At 31.3% G+C, this 20,235-nt stretch overlaps 4 protein-coding genes across 11 annotated transcripts; 2 read left to right on the top strand and 2 right to left on the bottom strand.

Moving 5' to 3' along the window:
* Positions 1-403: 403 nt before the first annotated feature.
* On the bottom strand, positions 404-7,833 carry LOC131667710 (RRP12-like protein). 4 transcript variants are annotated; one of them, XM_058941335.1, is made up of 25 exons: positions 7,770-7,833; positions 7,517-7,583; positions 7,171-7,447; positions 6,699-6,879; positions 6,510-6,636; positions 6,255-6,437; positions 6,024-6,183; positions 5,766-5,944; positions 5,452-5,687; positions 5,150-5,317; positions 4,955-5,063; positions 4,720-4,884; positions 4,504-4,625; positions 4,299-4,431; positions 3,978-4,214; positions 3,621-3,847; positions 3,085-3,208; positions 2,694-2,979; positions 2,464-2,621; positions 2,123-2,382; positions 1,886-2,043; positions 1,634-1,816; positions 1,408-1,563; positions 613-772; positions 404-540 (listed from the first exon to the last, which is right to left on the bottom strand). In XM_058941335.1, exons 3-25 carry the CDS (start codon positions 7,304-7,306, stop codon positions 447-449), a joined length of 3,942 nt encoding a protein of 1,313 aa, XP_058797318.1. In that variant the 5' UTR covers positions 7,307-7,447; positions 7,517-7,583; positions 7,770-7,833; the 3' UTR covers positions 404-446. The 4 variants fall into 4 exon arrangements, with proteins under 4 accessions (XP_058797318.1, XP_058797319.1, XP_058797317.1 ...); XM_058941336.1 differs by having other exon boundaries at positions 7,703-7,797; XM_058941334.1 differs by having other exon boundaries at positions 7,513-7,812.
* Positions 7,834-9,735: 1,902 nt separating this feature from the next.
* On the top strand, positions 9,736-12,861 carry LOC131667759 (uncharacterized). Its single transcript, XM_058941429.1, is given in 4 exon segments — positions 9,736-9,868; positions 10,024-10,455; positions 10,458-10,920; positions 12,726-12,861. Coding segments are annotated over 3 exon segments (1,011 nt in total). The 5' UTR covers positions 9,736-9,741; the 3' UTR covers positions 10,910-10,920; positions 12,726-12,861.
* LOC131667735 (uncharacterized) lies at positions 11,683-13,730 on the top strand. The gene is made up of 2 exons (XM_058941388.1): positions 11,683-12,633; positions 12,726-13,730. The coding sequence occupies exons 1-2, from the start codon at positions 11,683-11,685 to the stop codon at positions 13,728-13,730; spliced, it is 1,956 nt and encodes a 651-aa protein (XP_058797371.1).
* A 2,129-nt stretch (positions 13,731-15,859) lies between these two features.
* Positions 15,860-19,530, bottom strand: LOC131667757 (E3 ubiquitin-protein ligase UHRF1-like). 5 transcript variants are annotated; one of them, XM_058941426.1, is made up of 8 exons: positions 18,736-19,530; positions 18,062-18,648; positions 17,637-17,985; positions 17,383-17,580; positions 17,252-17,312; positions 16,966-17,173; positions 16,495-16,887; positions 15,860-16,425 (listed from the first exon to the last, which is right to left on the bottom strand). In XM_058941426.1, exons 1-8 carry the CDS (start codon positions 18,820-18,822, stop codon positions 16,206-16,208), a joined length of 2,103 nt encoding a protein of 700 aa, XP_058797409.1. In that variant the 5' UTR covers positions 18,823-19,530; the 3' UTR covers positions 15,860-16,205. The 5 variants fall into 5 exon arrangements, with proteins under 5 accessions (XP_058797409.1, XP_058797406.1, XP_058797407.1 ...); XM_058941423.1 differs by having other exon boundaries at positions 16,966-17,312; positions 18,736-18,880; positions 18,970-19,530; XM_058941424.1 differs by having other exon boundaries at positions 16,966-17,312; positions 18,736-18,880; positions 19,459-19,513.
* Between the last annotated feature and the right edge of the window lie 705 nt (positions 19,531-20,235).

The following is a 20,235-nucleotide window of genomic DNA, read 5'->3' as shown; positions in this document are numbered from 1 at the left end:
GTTAAATCTACCAATACAAGTGTGCTGCATAATTTAAATGCAGATAAGTTATGTGATCAAATTATGTTTGTACTATGAATAAAAACAATTTAGCTCTGTAAACTTTTTTCCTTAAATAAATAAAATAAAACTATTTTGAATTATTATTTCTAGACTATTTCCTCCTAATATAATATTAAGCATTAAAGTGCATGATTAAGTCACATTCAACACAAATATTTTAATGTTAATTGATTTAGATAGACTCAAACACATGTACCAACAAATTTGAAGCCTAATGTATGAAATGATGATATGAGTTATTTGATTATTTATAAACATAAGCTTATTAAATGATATTTTTTGTAATAACTACCCATTTTTTATTAAATATATTTATACAAACCTGTTTTTACAGAAAAAAATTACTAACAGTATTATTAAACTTCAAAATATTCATATATTATTTATTTTTTTTTATTTCTCGAATTTTTTCGTAAGTGTTTGTCTTTCTTGCTTCGAGAAAGAATATTCTTAAATGCATCATTTTTGACTTTATTTCTGCAAAAAACAAAAGTAATATGTCAATATTTTTGCCTGTAATTTTTTGTAAAATTATTTGTCTATTTTTACCTTCTATTTAACATTGATCTTTTCAGAGGAATATATGCATAAGGATCCGGTTTACCCTTTCTTTTTACGTCTCCAAAAGCTTTTTGAGCACGGTATTCTTCGCCAAAATTGTTTTCTTTTTTGCGTGATTTTAAGGGACGATGAATTCCAGATCCTCCAGCTAAAAATATTTAAATCGTTACTTATTGTATAGGATGTTTTGAAACATCTATTTTTGCAAATGTATTTTAAAAATGCGCTACTCAGAAATTTAAGTTGCAATAGATCTTACAATTGAACTGATATTTTAAAAATATCTATAACTAGTATTTGATTGATATTTCTTTTTCAGGGAAACATTTTTTAATAAAAGCATTTATCCAAAATATGTACTACAACAAACAAAAGATGTTTATTCAGAGAGTTATTAAATTAATTAATCGTAATCTAGATTTGTGGATCGCCTGCATGTAAAATATTAAAGGGACGAAGCAACAAAATCGCCAATTGTATGTAAATTCATGAAGGTTCCATCAAATAGATGTTAATGTAGCACGTTTTTTTCAAGATAAAATACAATAATCGCTATTAGCAATTTTTTTCAATGCTAATAGCATACACATTACCACATTCGTATATAACTATATACGCCGTAACTTGATTATTTAGTAACTTACTTCTAGAATTTTGAATATTTTGAGACTTAATACCTTATGCTTCAAAATGTATTTATATAAGTGAATTCAACTAATATATCTTCTTCATATTTTTCAATGAAGTGAGTACAAAAATGTACAATTAAATTTCTGCACTTACCTTGATATTTGGAAGACAGAGATTTAGACTCAGAATGCACACTGTCGATTTCTGTAGTACTGAGTTTTCGTTTTCTATTCATAAATTCAGTTGTTTTATTTGATTTCGTTGATTTAGCTGTTTTAGTCGATTTCGCTGATTTCATATCGTCATCGCCTATTTGACAATGGAATTTGTTAATTAATTAGTATTAGCATCAAGTTATAAATGTTTGAAAAGTACATACCAAGATCTTCATCTGAGTCGCCATCCAAAAACGGTAATTTCTTTTTCTTTTTTTTACTCATTTCATCAGCACTATCGTTATCGCTATCAGCAATAATTAAACGTCCATCCGAAGCAGTTTTGAATCCACGATTATTACTTGCGTTTTTAAGATTAATATTTTTAGTTTTACTTGGTTTAGTAGCTGAAATTTAATATAAAATGATGGAGATAATATTGATACCTTAAAACGAATTGAATTTAATATAAAAACCTGAGATATTTTTAATTGCAGTAGGGTCAATGAAGTCAACAATGTTATCTTCGCCTTCTTGAATCCACGTTTTCTTTGTGGACTTGCGCTTTTGGATTTTTTTGCATTCATCAGAATCACTGAATTCTTGATCACTATCCGCCAATATTTCTTCCAGACTATAAAAATTATAAAAATTAATTTAAATATTTTAAGATGATTTGTTATAAAAATAATCATTTAGCATATATGACAAACCTTTTTGGTTTTCTTTTAACGTTAAATTCTTCATCACTCTCGTCGTCTTTATTTGCCTTTCTTGTTTCTTTAAGCTTTTGTTTTCTAAGTTCAACTTTACGAATATTTTTTAATCTTTTATGCATGATGTGATCTGAAGTTGGTACTATATTTGTAATTATATCAGCTCCAAATTTTCGCATTAATTTTATCAATATATCACGAACTTTTTGCCGGAAATGCCGCTTACAATCATCTGTCATGTTAGTTAATGCGTCGACCTGATACATTTTATTTTTTAATAGTAATTTAGACGTATACGTCACAATTGCATTTTTTTAAATCATTGTAAGTACACTTACTATTTTATTTAACATGGGAGCTATTGTAGGCGTTGGAATAACTGACAGATATACTTTTATAAAGGACAGTGCAGATAGTGCTATTTCACGTGTAGGTCCAATAACGAGATTGCAAGTGAATTCCAATATTTTTTGCACTGTTTGAATACCCAATGATCCTGCAAAGTAATTTTTAGTAACAAATAAATTATATTTCTTCTGATATTCAATAATAAATATTCAAAAAGTACCGTTATAATGATAAGTGATGGAGGAAAGAGCTAAAAGCGAAGCACTGCAATATATCGGTGCTCCGCCAAGACCAGCTATCAAAATATCGATATATTCTTTTAAGTGTTCTTCGTTTTCTAGAAATTTGTTAGCTATAGAGTTCAATAAATTGTAAGAAGACGTTCGACATCTCTCATTAACTTCCTTCAAACACATAACCGCCTCTGGCACAATAGCTTGTAGAAATTTGGTTTTTTCTAGTTGAGGATGTTTATTTACAAGATGGTTTATGCACCGTATACGCGCCTGTAAATTTCAATTGATTTGGTAAATACTCACTTTAATTCTTAAACTTTTTAAATTCTATCAAGATAATGTGTATATGAGAATAAATGCAAGTATCGAACTTACACCTTTGCTAGATTTTTGTACAGTTGTCAAAGACTTTACAATTACTTTTTGAATAGCTTTACGGTTTTCTTTTACAAATTCTTGACATACTACAGTTTCACTTCCAGTTATTTCCTCAAGAAATCTGAAATTAATTGTTTATGAAATAATTCGGTAATGAACATTTTATACATTATTAACATTTATAAGGACTGTTAATTTTTCCTCGTAGAACAATACGATTTTATTGCACGATAGAGTCTCGAAGTTATAAAAAATAACATTACGAAAATTAAAAAATTTGCGATTCTCGTTTATTAGATATTCATGGATAAGTTTTAAAGTAAAAGAATGTATAAACGATCCTCGCGCAATCGTTCTTTTATTATTTTTAATTTTAGTATTTCAATATTTTAATATTAATTTAATATGTAAAAAATTATTGAAATTAATATTCTGTCAAAATCATTATTTCTTTTTCTTTTCAAAATTCTCTAAAATAAACTCTCCTAATACCGTAAAAAAATTACAAAATTAGTTTATATTATATAACTTACCTGTAAGCTTTTTTCTGTTCTTTTTGATGTTTTGTATCTTCGAAAAGAGCTGTACATTTCTCATATAACAATTTTATTCTATCAATATCTGTATGTTGGCACAAAACTCTGACTAAGTCAAAAATACTTTCTTTGAAGAAATCAGTTTCATTTGTTTTCGTTAAATTTTCTAAAGCTTTGTCAAACAGTTCTCCCACTAGATCTTTACTAGTTATTTTCATGTATATCTGAAAAAATTAAAAACATTGAAATTAGTTTCAATAAAACTCAACATAAATTTAACTGGGTTAAAAAAAATATTCAATAGAATTATATTGTTCAGTAGAATTATAATGTAAACTGTTTTGAACTTTATACCTTAATAGTTTCATAGCAAGCAAGTCTTTGTCCTTCCTCATCAGAACCTCGAGGCTTGAGCGTGTACAAGTTGAATAAAACTGGTAAATAATTTTTAGCAAATCGTGCCAGTTCTTCAACGCCATCCTGATTGTCATTCTCCATGGATTTTTGAATTAATTTTCGCAATGAAGTCATAACAGATAGACGTAAATTTTTTCTCTGACTAATGGCCATACCTAGAGTTTTTGCTATTTTCTATGATAAGAAATATTGGTAAAATTAATAAATGTGATATACATTTTAACAATCTTCACACATTAGGATAAAATTGTAAGATACCATGAAATTTTCTTTTATATCGGGTGGATTATTGCAGAAACATGGTAAAAGAGCCCAGATTTGCGAGCTTAATAAATCATAACTGTGAGATCCAATGGCATCGTATTTTCCTTTGAAATCGTTGGATTGTGCACTATTTAATTTGAAAAATAATTGTAAAATGAGTTTTTAAATAATCTTTGTAAAAATTAAACAAGTAACTTACTCGCAAGACTCTGCCAATGGAAGTAAATTATCTATGAAGTACGCAAGAGGGGAATTAGTGATACAATCTTTTAGTATCGGTAGTAACCAACTTCGTTTTAAATCTACGATGCCGTTTGATACCTGAAATTTTATTTTAATTGTTATCAATTGTTAATAAATCATCATTAGTTCTATACAAACTCAGAAATGGATAATTGTTATTAATTTGACAAACCTGCAATGGAATAGCAGATAAAACTACTTGTGGGCCCAAAGATTTGACTGCAGCACCTACTGCGAATTCAATATCGGCATTGTAACTGAATTGGAAAAAATCACGAAGCTCTGCTAAAGCTTTTAGAAGGTAAGTTAACTCTGTTTGACAAATTGGTCCAATAACCTGTTTAAATAATCTCAATCAATATAAGTTTTAAAACAATTATTTTTATAAATAATATCAAGAAATTTACTGTAAATATTGAAGCTGAAATATGAAGAACTTGATGCCATGCATCATGATATGGATATTTCATTCCTTGTTGAATGAGACTTATGATTTTAGCAAGAGTGGGTCTGTACCTTTTACAAAAATATAAACATAAATTATAGAATTTTTCATAAATTATAAAAAACAAATATAATTTTGTATAATTCAAGATTCTTACTTGTCTGAAAGCTCTTTTTTCTTACACAAGGGTGCAACGCATGTTTCGAGAAGAGCTGTCAATGTGTGTGATGCATTTGTTCGGACATCTTGTTTGTCTGAAAGCCATAATTCTGTACATTTTTCAACTATTCTTGAAAGATTGGCTGCACACAACTCAATGTTATGCCTTCATATAGAAACATATATAATAAATAAAAAATTTGTAAAAAATACAAAAATAGGTTTAATTTAATATTAAATCAAAGATGTGGATCATACAAAATATTTATATAATAACTATATAGTAATATTATTACTTACACAGCTAAATTACAATGTGCTTCCTGCATAACTGCCAACCAAGCTAATGTTGGTTGAGTATCTCCACGAGCTGGCTGATGTTCATAAAGTGCATTAATAATTTGAGCATTCAATTGAGATGGCAATATGGCTTCACTTGGTTTTGATATAAATAAACTATGCATTGTTTGAAGACAGCATGAAGTAACCAAAATATCTTTCATAAGCATGATACTAAGAAGTACTTCACATAACGACTAAACATACAATAATTGATTATTATGGTCAATTTTTATGTGAATCAATTATAATGTGTACATATCAAAATAATATACCTTAACATCACATTTTGGAAGTTGATGAACAATATCTTTAAGTAATGTTAGAAGGTGAAGTGTAGTGGTCATGTGACCAGGTTGACCAGCTGCTTGGAGTTGTTGTATACAATGTTTAGCAATTAGTGAAGCTGCTGGATGATTCGTTGGAGGATTATCAGTTCTCATGATATCACTGCCTGAAATATAATAAAAAGTTACACGATGAAAAATTAGTACTAAATTTAGAAAATAAAGTGAAAATTAGATCAATAAAACCTTTTAGAAGAGAGCAAATAGCATGTTGAGCAGCTTTCCTTACTTTGGGTTTAGAATGAACAGTAAAAGCTAATAATGAATTCAAAATATGTTCTGTGGAAGAATTTTTCCATATAGCTCTTTCTTGGTTCCTTAATAAAATTGAGAGACAACCAATACACTGAAATGGAAATGAAATGAATAAATTTCAGGTTAAAAAATAAAAGGTTTGAGGAGAATGTTCAATATTACATGTCGAATAATTAGAAAATTATCTTCAGATGAAAATTTTGTCAATATTTTTAGAAATATTTGACTGGCTTGCCCAAACTGTAATTTAAGTACATTTTTCGGTACTGTCTTCATTCCCATTCCTAATAAAGATAAGATTGCAGAAATAGACTCTACTGTTTCAGCAGCTTCCAAAGTAGTCATCTGAAAGTAGAATAATTGGTTGGAAAAATAAGCACTATTTAAAATAAGTCTCATTAATACGTTACTACTCACTAGAGCTGCATAATATTCAGTTGATGATTCCGTACCACCATTCTGTTTAATTACATCAGTTACAGCAGCTAACACAGCAAGCATTTCTTTATGCATTGCTGAATTAGATTGGAAGTGATTCAAAAAACTGAAATAGATATAATTAACTGTAAGAATTTGAATGAGACATTATTAATACTCAAAACTTACCGATTAAAAGAGATATTGGAGCAATTGCTATAATCACTAGCAAATGTACCAAAAGTTTTAAAAGTGTCTCCACCATCTAAACTTGATTCATCAATGTCAATTCTATCATCATGAGATTCAATTCCTTGCATAGCATCATGTTTTTTCAAAATGTCAATTGTGAGTCCTTTGGAGTTTGTATCTGTCAAGAGAAATAATGTTTCAATTGTCATTTAATATTACATATAACCTGTAGAATATGTTCACATAGTTAGAGATTTCAACAATTTCAAAGTAATATAAGCAATTAAAATACTTTAATTATAATAGCTTAGCTAAAAGTTTTGAATGAAATGCATAATACATATGTAACATTAGATACCTGCACTTATACTTTAAATTACAAAAAGAAAATTAAGAAAATTAAGAAGCACCATACACATTTAACTATTAGCTATAATAAAAAAGCTTTCAAAATTATTAAAAACAATACCAGGATTGAGTTGAAAGAAGCGTGATCGAGCTTGATCCCGAAATGTTTTCGTTTCGGGATTTGAACTGGAACTTTGTCCTTTAGCCCATCTTTTCGCCTTTTTTCTGCTACTGAGACGAGGACCTAATTTTCCCATCTTAGTTTTATAGATTAAATATTTTTATCTTGGAACTCCTATGCTATCGTGAAATTGTAAATAGCAGCACGTGGTGTGCAGCATGCGTCAAACAATCAAACTGTGTATTGTAACCTCAAAAAGGTCTGTGGATTCTGTGGACTGTAAAGTTAAAGTATTGAATAGCTCAGTCAATATAACTTAAATTTAAAAAATAAGAAACACACCTACCAAAGACACTTTTAAGTGTATTTTGACCTCGGGAACACAATTTTTAAATTGGCCAAATGCTAGTTTCCTGGAAAATAGGTGAAAATTACGAAAAACTAAAATTTTTCGCAGTTACCTTAAAAACAAGTCAGAATTTCGGATAAAAATTATAGCTCTCAAAATTTTACATAAAAAATGCTATTATACGTGCAATTTTGCTAAATATTAGTAAAATTAGAGGGAATTTTCACAATGTCACGATTTTTGGCATTACGATTTCAATACGACAGCTGACAACTGCGGACTTCGTAGTACCTACGTACTACGTAGTACTGCACACCTAAACTTTCTTCTATCTGTTTCTCTCTCTTTCTGTCTCTCTCTTATTCTCTCTCTCTCACTCTTTCTCTCTGGGTAGGGTGAGGTGAGGTCACTTCCTACTTAAATATGTCGATATTTCGTGTTTCTATTACTATTTCTTAAGGAACGATGGAACGTTGATATTGTCTTCGCTTGATATTATTGTATAATGTATATATATGTATATATATACGATAACAAAAAAAGGAAACAATGAGTGTCATACAAAAATACTTTATCAAATAACTTTAAAATAACATATTATTTACATTTTTTTATTATATTCGATTTCACCTCCTCACAATTCGCAACAAGAATATCTTTCAAATAATTTACCTTGACCAACGGATTAAACAATATATAATAAGCAAAAGTATTTCAATCAAATTATTACACGATGTACTACGAACTTAAATGTCTTAGCAATTTTCAATAGCACGTTACATTAATTGTATCACATGTATTATTCTAATATTCTTAAGTCTAAGATTACATTTGTTATTACTACATTGGATTTGAGATAAAGAACCCTGCTAAAATATTAACATTCAACTGGATTGAAAATCTGTGTATAAATCCAATCATCTTTGAGTCTATTTCTAAATCCTACAAATGATAATTAAAATTCATGAAAGTAGAATAAATCTCAATCCATTTTAATGTTTTTTTTATCTCGAAATTAATTTTACATATAATAATTAATTTTAGGATAAATAGTACATTACGAACATGTGCCGTACCGTATTTTTTGATATGACGTGTGGAAAGTGCGATTTTCAACGCACGTTTTTTGCCGAGCGTGCGGGAAAAACGCACTTTCCGCACGGAGTGTCGAAAAAATATTAAAGGGGATTCAGATCGATTCTACTTTAATAAATTAAAATTGTCATTTGTAAGATTCAGAAATGGACTTGCAAAGCGGATTGGATTTTCAATCCAGTTGAATATCTTTATTTTAGCAATGAGTTATAAGAGAAACATAAGTATAAATTAAAACATGTCATAAAAGGAAAAAAAATAACGAATATTAAAGTGTATTGTTTATCAAAATTTTTGTTCAAAAACATTACGGTTACAACAAAATTATCTTTTTTCTTTAGAAGCAATGTATATAGGAAAAATTGTTAAGAATAAAATATTTTTATAAGTGTCTAAAGAATATATGAGAATTTTTTAGGATTTTTTGAGCATTTTTTCGATTTTGCAAACATTACCTATTGCATTGCCAGTTGCAAAAACAAAAAATTTTCTTGAAACGTTTTGAAAAAATTGCAGTGTATTCGTTACATGATTCTTAGAACTTTTTTATTTTGCTAATTTTTTATAAAATCACAGTGTTTTAGTAAAAAATTCATGAACATAACGGAAAAAATTACGTATTTGAGGCGCCATTTTGGACACCCTAATAAGGTGAAAAATCGAACCGGGAACGGGTATACGGTGGCGAGATTTTGCTGGGGGCCTATTCTGAAAAAAAATTTTGTGGTAAATCAGTTTGTCACTTCAGTTTACCACAGAATTAATCACTTTAGATGTGATAAATGCTTATGACATGTGCTAAAATTTTTTTTCAGAATAGGCCCCGTGCTAAAATTTTTTTTCAGAATAGGCCCCCTGGCGGATTTATTTCTCCAAAATTCCCCGTCCCACGTTTACTATCAAGCATAAGTTCAATACAATATATTTCATTTTTTTATAGTTATATTTCGCCTAGCTTGTTCGAAGATATTCCATATGTAGTACCGCAACTCGTTGCCAGGTGACGCCACTATTTAGAGATAGAACCGAAGGAAAAGAGGCACTTTCTTCCCCTTCCTAAGTCCTATCTCTCTTTCCGCCTCTCCTATTTCATTCGTTTCTTGGCGCTCGGTGAAGCCACAGGCAAAATGGAAAACAAAGAAGATCGTGTTAGACAAAAGATGGAGGAATTACGTCAGGCGGAGAAGCTGATGAACAGAGTTTACGGCGAACTTGACACCTTACAGAAAGAAGAGGAGATACTCACATATGAGGGTAAGATGAAATACTATCGAGCATCAATACTAAGTTGATGTCAATGGCAAGCTTAGCCGATATGGGCAAATCTGAGCATCGATTCTAAGTCGATGTCAAAAGGAAAAACTCCCATAAGAATCTACACTCCTTTGTTCTTCGTTCAATAATTGCAGATGTTTTGCGTTTGGAAAACAAGGAGAATGAGGAAAGAGAGGATGGTGAGCTACTAGAAAGAGAGATCAGGATGGCCGACAATGAGCCGATTGAGGAGGAGACAATGGCGGCCTTAGGAGAAAATCCTATTAGTGAGAATAACAAAGAATTCCTTATTATTAAAACTGTAGCCGACAGGTTAAAAGTGTGGTCATCAAAAGGCATTTCTAATAAAGAGGAGAAATTAAAATTAATATCTAAAATACCTAGAAGAAATAATGAAATAAACCTCGAGGCCCCAAAACTTAATGAAGAGATCGCAGTAAGCCTTACTCAGAAGGCACTGACTAAAGATGGCTTTTTCAGAGAGTATCAAGAACTCGCAGGGGCGTCTTTGGCTGCAGCCGCAACGGCTTTGAGTATGATCATTAACGATAGAGTTGAGCCTTTAGAAACCTACTCGAGAATCTAGGAGGTGCAGTTAAACTAATGAGTGATCTGTTTTATCAACTCTCAAATGCCAGAAAACTTTTTATCATGGGTCGATACAATGAAAATATTCAGAGAATTGCAAAGAATAGAGAATCGACTTCCTTACTTTTCGGGGACGAGTTCAAAACGGTTTTGGAAAACGCCAAAGCAATGGAAAGAGCCGTACAGGAGTTGAAGCCAAAGAACACCTATAACAGACCTCCTTTCAGCAGCTATAACAACAACGCTAAGAATTCTTTAAACTGGAGAAGCTCCCCCTTCAACCGTGGGAGCAGGGGGAGCTACAAGAATCAGTACCAGAATCATCGGTCAGGCTCAAACACGCACAGCAGCACCTACACGTCCAGTCGCAGATCAGAGCCAACGAAAAGATTCTACAATCAATCCCAACCTTACCAACACCGGAGGAGATAGGAATAACACAGGTAAAGACTGGAAGATTAAGGTTTTTTATAGACCAATGGGAACTTATTACGCAGGACAGGTTTGTCTTAGAAACAATTAGGGGTTATAAGATTTGTTTTAATTCCCCGGTTTTTCAACATAAAGAACCATCAGCCCAAGTGTACCCGAGGAGGGGTTATGAGAAAGAGATGGATAAGGCTATTGATAAATTAATAAACAATGGAGCAGTTGAAGTATGTAAATATACTGAAGGACAATTTTTATCCTCTTTCTTCTTAGTAGAGAAACCTGATGGATCCTTCAGGTTTATTTTAAATTTGAAGAACTTAAAGTTTTTTATTAATCATGAACATTTTAAAATCGAGGATATTCGCACAGTTGTAAATTTATTGGAGAAGAGGGATTTTATGTGCAGATTAGATTTAAAGGAGGCATACTTTTTAGTTTCAATTCATGAGGATTCAAAGAAATACCTTAGATTTAAATATAGGGATCGTTTGTACCAATTCAACGTTTTACCCTTTGGCTTATCATCAGCCCCATATGTATTCACTAAGATAGGCAAACCGGTATTAAAGGAGTTAAGAGAAAAGGGGATTAAGGTAATAGTGTATTTAGATGATTTCCTTATTATAGGATCCACTGAAACCAAATGTAGGAATGATACTGTTTTGACTATCTCGTTACTTCAGAGATTGGGATTTATAATTAATTTCGATAAGAGTGAGACCACACCAAGTAGACTTTGTAGATTTTTAGGTGTAAATATTAATTCAACAGACATGACCCTAACCTTGCCCTATGAAAAGAAGGTTAGAATATTCGAGATGGTCAGCACAATTTTAGAGATGAAGGTAGTAACAATCAAGATGCTAGCTAGGTGCATAGGAGTGTTAGTAGCAGCTTGCCCTGCAGTAGCTTACGGCTGGTTACATTATAAATATTTAGAAACACTCAAGGGAGATGCGTTAACAATTCAGGACTACAATATGTACAAATCAGTACATCTAGACACAAAAGCTAGAGAAGAACTAGAATGGTGGAAGGCTAATATTTTACCTTCTTACAACAAAATTAGGTCAAATATATTTGACTTAACTATTTTCTCTGATGCTTCTAAGACAGGCTGGGGTGCTACCTGTGAGGGAATGAAAGCAAACGGTTTTTGGGACAGTCAGGAGAGAGAGCTACACATAAACTTATTAGAACTTCGAGCAGCATTTTTCTCATTAAAATGCTTTTTATCACAAAGAACTGGTATTCAGGTCCTGTTGAGAATTGACAATATTACAGCGATAGCGTACATTAATAAGATGGGAGGTACTAAACATGAAGACCTGCATATTGAAGCTAAGAAAATTTGGAATTGGTGCGCTAAGAGAGAAATTTGGATTTTTTCGGAATACGTAGCATCAAGAGAGAACAGGGCAGATGAGGGTTCCAGAATCAGTAATCTAGACACAGAGTGGGAGCTAGCAGAGGAGGCTTTTAAGGAATTAGTTAAGGAGTTTGGTAGCCCATCCATAGATTTATTCGCCTCACGCATAAATAGAAAATGTTTAAAATATTGTTCCTGGGAGAGAGACCCAGATGCTTTCGCTATCAATTCTTTAACCATTTCCTGGAAGCAGGATTTTTGGTATGCTTTCCATCCATTTGCGTTGATACCTAGAATACTAAAGAAAATCAGGGAGGAATATTCAACAGGCATCTTAGTGGTCCCCTTATGGACTGTACAACCTTGGTTCCCGGATTTTAAAGCGCTCTTAATAAGCAAACTCATAACTTTCCAACCATCGCCCAATCTGCTATGTTCACCTTGTAGGAGCAGAACTCATCCATTGGCCTCGGAGCTTACCCTGGTGTCAGGGATACTGTCAGGCAGAGTTTTAAGAAAAAGGACCTGGAGGAGGCGACAATAGAGATCATGTTATCATCAGTGGCCAACAGCACAATGAAGCAGTACAATTCAGCCCTAGAATATTGGTGGAAATTTTGTAAGGAATCAGCGTTAGATCCATTCAACGCAGGAGATAAGGAGATTGTTAACTGTTTAACTAGAAAGTTCAACGAGGGTGCGGCGTATGGTACGCTCAATTCACTTAGATCAGCTATTGCCTTAATCAATCAAGAGAATAATTCAGACAGCCCTCTCTTAAATAGATTCTTCAGGGGTGTTTTTAGAACCAGGCCAACTGCACCAAAGTATTGTTGCACATGGGATGTGGAGGTTGTTCTTAATATGTTAGAAACTTGGAATCCACTGTCAGCGTTAAGCCTTCAGAATCTTACTTTTAAGTTAGTATTATTATTAGCTTTAGGATCAGCATTCAGAGTACAATCTATTGCTCTAATTAAGATAAAGAACATCAGGTTTTTGAGTAATGGAGTAGAGATCAGAATTTCAGATCTTATCAAAACCTCAAGGCCAGGATCAAAGGATCCTATAGTGTTTTTTCCTTATTTTCCTCACAGAGAAACACTTTGTATTGCAAGAACTTTAATATTTTATATTGAGAAGACTAGAGATTTACGAGGCAATACAGACGAATTATTTATTTCTTTTATAAAACCTTTTAAAAAAGTAACTTCCCAGACGATAAGCAGATGGATTAGAACAGTCATGAGACAAGCAGGTATCGATGAGTTCTTCACTGCCCATAGTACAAGGCATGCATCTACATCAAGAGCTCTAAGGGAAGGATTAGATATTGGTACCATACGGAATGCAGCCAGCTGGTCTGAGAACTCAAAGGTTTTTGCTAGATTTTATAACAGACCTATTGTTAAGAGTACAGATAGGAATTTCGCAGCAGCAGTTATTGCATAACTTAAAGAAAGTGTTTATAATGTTCATTCTTTTAATATAAAGTCTTTTATTTCTGTAACGTAATTTTAAATATGTTCACATATATTATAATAAATACATTTAACAGAGAGGAACAGCTAATTTCACTCTAAACATCTACATATGGAATATCTTCGAACAAGCTAGGCGAAATATAATTAATGATCAAACGAACACAGTGAAGTTCGATCATAATTATATGAGTAGGCTTGTTCGAAGATATTCCATTCCCCCCCAAAAAAAAAAAAAAAAAAAAAAAACAAAAACAAGAAATATGTGTTAATGGTAATTTTCCCAACCCTAGAATCACCTCGCTTTTCTCTAAACTAAATGAAGTAGGAGAGGCGGGAAGAGAGATAGGACTTAGGAAGGGGAAGAAAGTGCCTCTTTTCCTTCGGTTCTATCTCTAAATAGTGGCGTCACCTGGCAACGAGTTGCGGTACTACATATGGAATATCTTCGAACAAGCCTACTCATATAATTATGATCGAACTTCACTGTGTTCGTTTCATCATTAAGTTTGGAGAAAGTGCGCGGTAGTGATGTTCGATTATATTCGATTAATCGATAACCATTCGATTATTTAACAAAATATTCGATTTTTTTTCTCGATTATTTTGAAACTTGATTATTACAGCTTCGATTATTTTTTGGCCAATAATCGAATCGATCTGCACTTTGTGCAATTTGTGTTTTGCGCATGCGTGGATATTATTCTCTCTATTTACATACGTTCGAATAGAAAAGAAATTTGTGACAGTTGAATGTGAAGTGAGAGTGAGACGTGAGCTGAGGTGCAATAGGTAGAATCAAGAATGGATAACAATGATCATGATGTTTTCAACCCATTCGTCGAAGACAGACAAAATCAAGGTGCATAAAAAAATTTTATTTACATATTTACTACATTTAAGTTTAAAAATTTTATTGTTGTAGTAGCAATTCAAAGTTTATTTAAATCATTGGACGATGTTGAATATTTGCCTGTTAAATTGTAAATGATTGAAATAAGCAATGACCTTTTAATAAATACCATCAGAACGTAATTTGCATTGTTTAATTTATCAGTAGTTCTTATTTCCTACTTATTTTTCTTATTATAATATTGTTTCCATATATTTATAAGCACTTTATTCTTTTTTTTAATTAAAACAACCATCGATTATTCATTTGATTAATCGATTATTTTCAAATAAAATTGATTATCAAGAATCGATTATTTTGGTAATTCGATTATTAGGAATCGAATACTTTTTCGAATAATCGAACATCACTAGTGCGCGGTCAAAATTTGACTAGCAGATGAGTCAGTTCATGTCTTGAACATGTGCGAAAATCATTGTTCAATTCGGCTTTGATGGTTTGCTCTTTGCTCGACTACTATTAGAGTAAAGCTCAATACATCAAGATCGAAATACTGAGTTCACTCGCTAAAATTTTCATGTAGTTCGGGATAAAATGCCGATTACAATTTTATAATTATTTATACGATCCTGTTGCAAATATTATTGTATAAGAATTACAAATAAAAATACAAATAATTTGTGAAATATCAATGATATAATGGTTATACATTAAAAAAACACATTTCAGTAATGTTTTTGCACAATTATGTACATCCTATTATAATACTACTTTATTCGAAACATCCATTGTTAAAAATCCGGCCAATGTTAAGATTTTTACAGATTCATTTGTTTAATTTATTTTTAACAATGACTGCGATATCGATAATGTTTTAAGTAATATTAATATTAATAGTCTTGAAAATATTGATAACAGCCAAATTGTATCTAAAACATCAGAGAGGCAAGATTTAACATATAACTATAATAAATGTACTCTTACTGATAAAAGCAATCATTTAATATTGTGTAAAACCATTTTTACTCATATTACATATTAAGATTGGAATCGTGTCATTTTCATAATGCCAAAATCGTTCTGTAAACACTAAAATTCGATTTCACAAACGTAATACGCAAAAGTCAAAAATCAAATTAGTGGTAAAGCGGGATAGTTTGAATATACAAGTAATTATAGGGTTATCGATTTTATTCAATAACATTTTAATTACAATAACTCAATAATTTAATAAAAATGTTCCACAATTGACAATACAAAATATCATGCATGATATAAAAAAAACACTTTTATTTTAAATGTATTGTACTTTGTATACATGTAATATAAAAAGTCCAATATATACGCGTATAAAAATATTAGCTTATATAAGCTATCAATAATCATTTATTCATTACCAATTATAGGTAAAATAAAAAAATATCTACTCTAAATAAAAAAAACAAAACATATTTCGTTTCATTCGTTTTGTCATTGAATGAGCCAAGTTCTTATTTCTTTCAAGTACTTACAAAAAAGTCTACTTTGATTGTAACTTATATATGTACAAAATATAATAAAAACTTATGAGAAGTACAAAAAATGTTGAGAAAATTATATTTTTCTCTTACTATATTTTGGAAAGAGTAAAGATAAGATTTCAGTTAATTTCTTATTGATTAAAACACGAACGGTTCCAATGTTAAATCTACATGTTGGACAACATTTTATGCCAGCTGCAAAACTTTTTTGAAGACAAGTTCGACATATATTATGCGCACATGGTGTTGTTACAGGTTTAATAACTAATTCATGACAGCAAACGCATTTGAGACTGAAATAATATAAATATCAAAATATTAGATGAAATTTAACGTATATATTTTGCTGACGTTATACTTACGATAGCAAAACTTGATTTAAAAATGATTTTTTGCCATTGGGTAAATAAGATTTGCAATGATCCCACAGTTTAGAATTAACATAATCTTTTTCAATTAGTCTCGAAATATTACTATCCAGATAATAATGTTCCGCTTCTTTCTTCTTTGACATTATCTTATCCTCGTCATCGAGTTTTTTATTTTTATTGCAAACTTTCAGTTGCGATTTTTTAGTTTCAATTGACTCTATTACATTGTTGTTAGATAAACTTGATCTCAAACATGTTAATTCATCTATATGAGTCCATGGTGGTGGCGCAGGATCGTCTCTTCTTAAAAGGAAACGCCATATGCGAAATCCACTTTTATCAATTTCAGGATAATATTTTACAACTTTGTATAAACCATCATATCTATAATTTAAAAATAATCAAATGTCAGCAATGATATTAAATTTATAAACTAAACTGATGGTCTAAAAATTAATTTACCGATTGCCTTCAGTAGGAGCATACTGGCTAAATTTTGCAAGCTTGTAATTTCGAATGACTCTGACAGGTATGCCAGCTCTCCAATCAGTAGCTGTTGCTCCTACTTCATCATTAAATTCTGCGTTACAATTCAATGCTAATGCTTTGTTGGCTCGAGTCAGTGTTTGATTTCCAATTGGAACACTAAGAGCACCCTTTGCTCCATGCCCTCCAGCACCAGTGTAAATAAATTCATTTCCATTATCAATATCATTGTAATTACCAGAGAGTATCAATGAATAAGCACAATCACTTATTTTCCCATGGATTCCAGATACAGTTGCATTATGCATTCCTGAGTGAAATAACTAAAGAAAACACGAAAATCAAAATAAAAAATATTTAATTATCAATTTTGATCGATAAAAAGTATCCTACTTGGACTCTATTGTACCACCAGGCTCCTACTTCAATACCAGGTATTGCTCCTTTATGATTTCTAGGAACAGTAGGTATATTTTTAGTGGTTATTTTTTTAGTAGGTACATTTTTCTCTTTCTTTGTCTTACTTTTCTGAGTTTTTGAAGATACTTTCTCACATTTGTTCAAAGGTCTTTTTCTGACTAACTGACCCACCTAAAATGTATACTTTATTATTATGCTTGACAATTGTTATTTGCTTACATTTTTACCTTGACAATTTCATTTTGATCAGTTTTACATTTAGCACAATACCAATCATCTTCTGGTATTTCTAAAAGAGGTGGTTTTAAGCAACTAATGTGATACTCATCTTCACATTCATCGCACACTAAAATTAGATGTGGATTATTTTTCCCTCCACAAACTACACATCCACATTCTGTACAATTAACTTCCAACTGGTCATAACAACGGTAACATTGTGGAGCAATAGGTCTTCTAGCTGTAGTTACATATTTATCATTATCTGGAATTCTATCCTTTAAAAGTTTTGGCTTTGCTATAGCATAAACTTTCTCTCTTAGTTCTACTTGATAATTGTAAAGAGACTCATGGTTTCTAAATAGAAGATACAATTACAAATAATTAACTTACAAAAATATTAATATTTACAAATTTCCAAGTAAATATTTACCTTCCTATGTATAAAATACCAGTTAGTATATATTTACTATTTACAGAAAGAATTTTTTCAATTTCGAAATCGTACCAAAATCCAACATCAGACGGACGGTCTAAATTATGATTTATCATAACTTTCTCACCAACTTGTAAATTTTCTGGTGCAATAACTTTATTGGCTCTTGGTCTTATTGATTCTTTAGATACATAAAAATGTTGAGGTGTTTCAACAAGATCCCATTCAATGATATACACTAACTCTTTGTCAGATTTGCATATTCTTTTAATAGTTGCTTCAAACCAAGCTCCATATTCAGAATCAAGACAATCAATCGAATCTCCAATGGTATAATAATCACTCTCGACATCTTCTAAATTTTCATAATTATTCTTTTCTTCTTTTGTTTGTTGGATTTTATTTGTTGTCAGTGTAGTTGAGGTATTATTCAAAACACAGCAATTATTTTTCATTCTTAACTGTATTACATCATTTTTATTTATTTTATAATCGTATAAAGTATTTTCCAACTCTAAATGTTTACCACCATAATAAAGCCCTTGAAAAATTGGTTTTATAGCTAATACCTTTTGAATTTTTTTCTGTTTAAACACAGAATACATGAAAATAAGTCAAATCAAATATTTTATAATTATATTGATGGTATAATCTTATACAAGCAACATTACCTTTAGTCTTGAAATTTTTGCTGTTTTGGAAATTTTTATTTGCGTTTCTTCATTAAAATTACTAAGATTGCGAATTCTAACTTTCATCTTCGAGAGTATTTGATTACTATTGCTTTATTTTATAGTGCGAATTTAAAGTAGAGGCCTGTAGGAAAATATAAAAATATTATCAAAGAATACAATTTTCTGTGCTGATTATTCGAACTTGAAAATTAAACCGCAAAAGTGCGTAACCTATCTGTCTGTTCAATCTGAATCAGAGAAATAAAAACTTATTCTTGAGTCTATTATAAGTATGTTATTCTAGTCTTATTCTAGAAAATCTAGGATCGTCTGGTAAAAAATGAAGAACAGGAAAGAACGCGTTCTCAATTTTGTAAACAAAGGAGATAGCGTAATAGGATGTAACTGGAGTTGGATGCCTTTGTATGCGCATGGGTATACATACACACATGTACATATATACTAACATATTACAAATCCTATCTAGCGGATCAAATCAAGATCGCGGTATTGGAATTGAATTGAATATGTGTAAAAAAAACCGTTTACACGTTTGATTTAACGTGTAATTAATGTATTCTAACTAATAAATGCCACAAATACTTTCTGTTATTATTATAAAAAAATGATTAATAATTTGGTTGAAAAAGCTATTTGAACCAAAACGCAAATTTTAGCTGTACCACTTGAAGAGATATAAATTACTCAGACTTTTGTTACCTGCAAATCTGAACAATGTATAATATTGTGATATCGTAGTGGCAGTGGCTATGGGCAATTATTTAGAGCGTATAAAGGCAAGAGAGAGAGAGAGAGAGAGAGAGAGAGAGAGAGAGAGAGAGAGAGAGAGAGAGAGAGAGAGAGAGAGGGGGGGGGAGTTGGGTTCGCCCTTGAGCGAGAGTTACGCGGAAAACTACTGAGTGGAGTGAAAAGCGTGGGAGAAAGTGAGGGTGGCGTCGAACGTAGGATTATAGAGATGGTAGAAGTGGGGATGCGCCCCCGAATTTGCGATAGTGAGGCTCTAGCCCTTGGGCGACAGTGACGCTTTTAGCCGTCCATTCCATTTGTGTGCTTCGCCTGCTGATAAAGTTAAGGCCTAGCCTGAATAATAATTTGCTTAAATTTCTTACAATACTCGTTACTCTGACTACTTAAATTCGACATATATATATGTACGTGAAATTCGTTGATAAAATTGATCAATCGATTCACGTGCTTAGTGTAGCTGTATATATATTGGTTTTCTCTTGTTTATCGTTTTGCTTAGCCATCCACTTTAGAGGCTCTTAATATTTGGATCTCTATATGGAGAAAAGTTCTCATTACATTTTATATTTAAAAGAAAAAATATAAAGATTCGACTAAACATTCAGCAGTCGTTATATATATCTCTTTCACTTTACAGTTAAACGATATTACGATACAAGTGTGGGAAAGTAGATTCTTGTCTTGTGTGGCGTTTAAGCCTGAACAAAGCGAAGGTAGAAAGGTACACGA

The sequence above is a fragment of the Phymastichus coffea genome, unplaced genomic scaffold (genome assembly GCF_024137745.1).
Source record: "Phymastichus coffea isolate CEN01 unplaced genomic scaffold, Cenicafe_Pcof_1.1 PCOF00070, whole genome shotgun sequence".
NCBI lineage: Eukaryota > Metazoa > Arthropoda > Insecta > Hymenoptera > Eulophidae > Phymastichus > Phymastichus coffea.
This window is presented reverse-complemented; position numbering and strand designations above follow the sequence as displayed.

Excerpts from the sequence above, each read along its gene's own strand:
- LOC131667710 (XM_058941335.1), bottom strand. The coding sequence starts at position 7,306 with ATGGGAAAATTAGGTCCTCGTCTCAGTAGCAGAAAAAAGGCGAAAAGA. Across the intron at positions 5,688-5,765 it reads TTCCAAAATGTGATGTTAAG|TCGTTATGTGAAGTACTTCT; the intron begins GTATATTATTTT and ends TTGTATGTTTAG. Across the intron at positions 2,383-2,463 it reads CTCCCATGTTAAATAAAATA|GTCGACGCATTAACTAACAT; the intron begins GTAAGTGTACTT and ends AAAATGTATCAG.
- LOC131667735 (XM_058941388.1), top strand. The coding sequence starts at position 11,683 with ATGACCCTAACCTTGCCCTATGAAAAGAAGGTTAGAATATTCGAGATG. Across the intron at positions 12,634-12,725 it reads TAGTGGTCCCCTTATGGACT|GAGCAGAACTCATCCATTGG; the intron begins GTACAACCTTGG and ends TTCACCTTGTAG.
- LOC131667757 (XM_058941422.1), bottom strand. The coding sequence starts at position 18,822 with ATGAAAGTTAGAATTCGCAATCTTAGTAATTTTAATGAAGAAACGCAA. Across the intron at positions 16,888-16,965 it reads GCTCCTACTGAAGGCAATCG|ATATGATGGTTTATACAAAG; the intron begins GTAAATTAATTT and ends TTTAAATTATAG. Across the intron at positions 16,426-16,494 it reads TTAAATCAAGTTTTGCTATC|TCTCAAATGCGTTTGCTGTC; the intron begins GTAAGTATAACG and ends ATATTATTTCAG.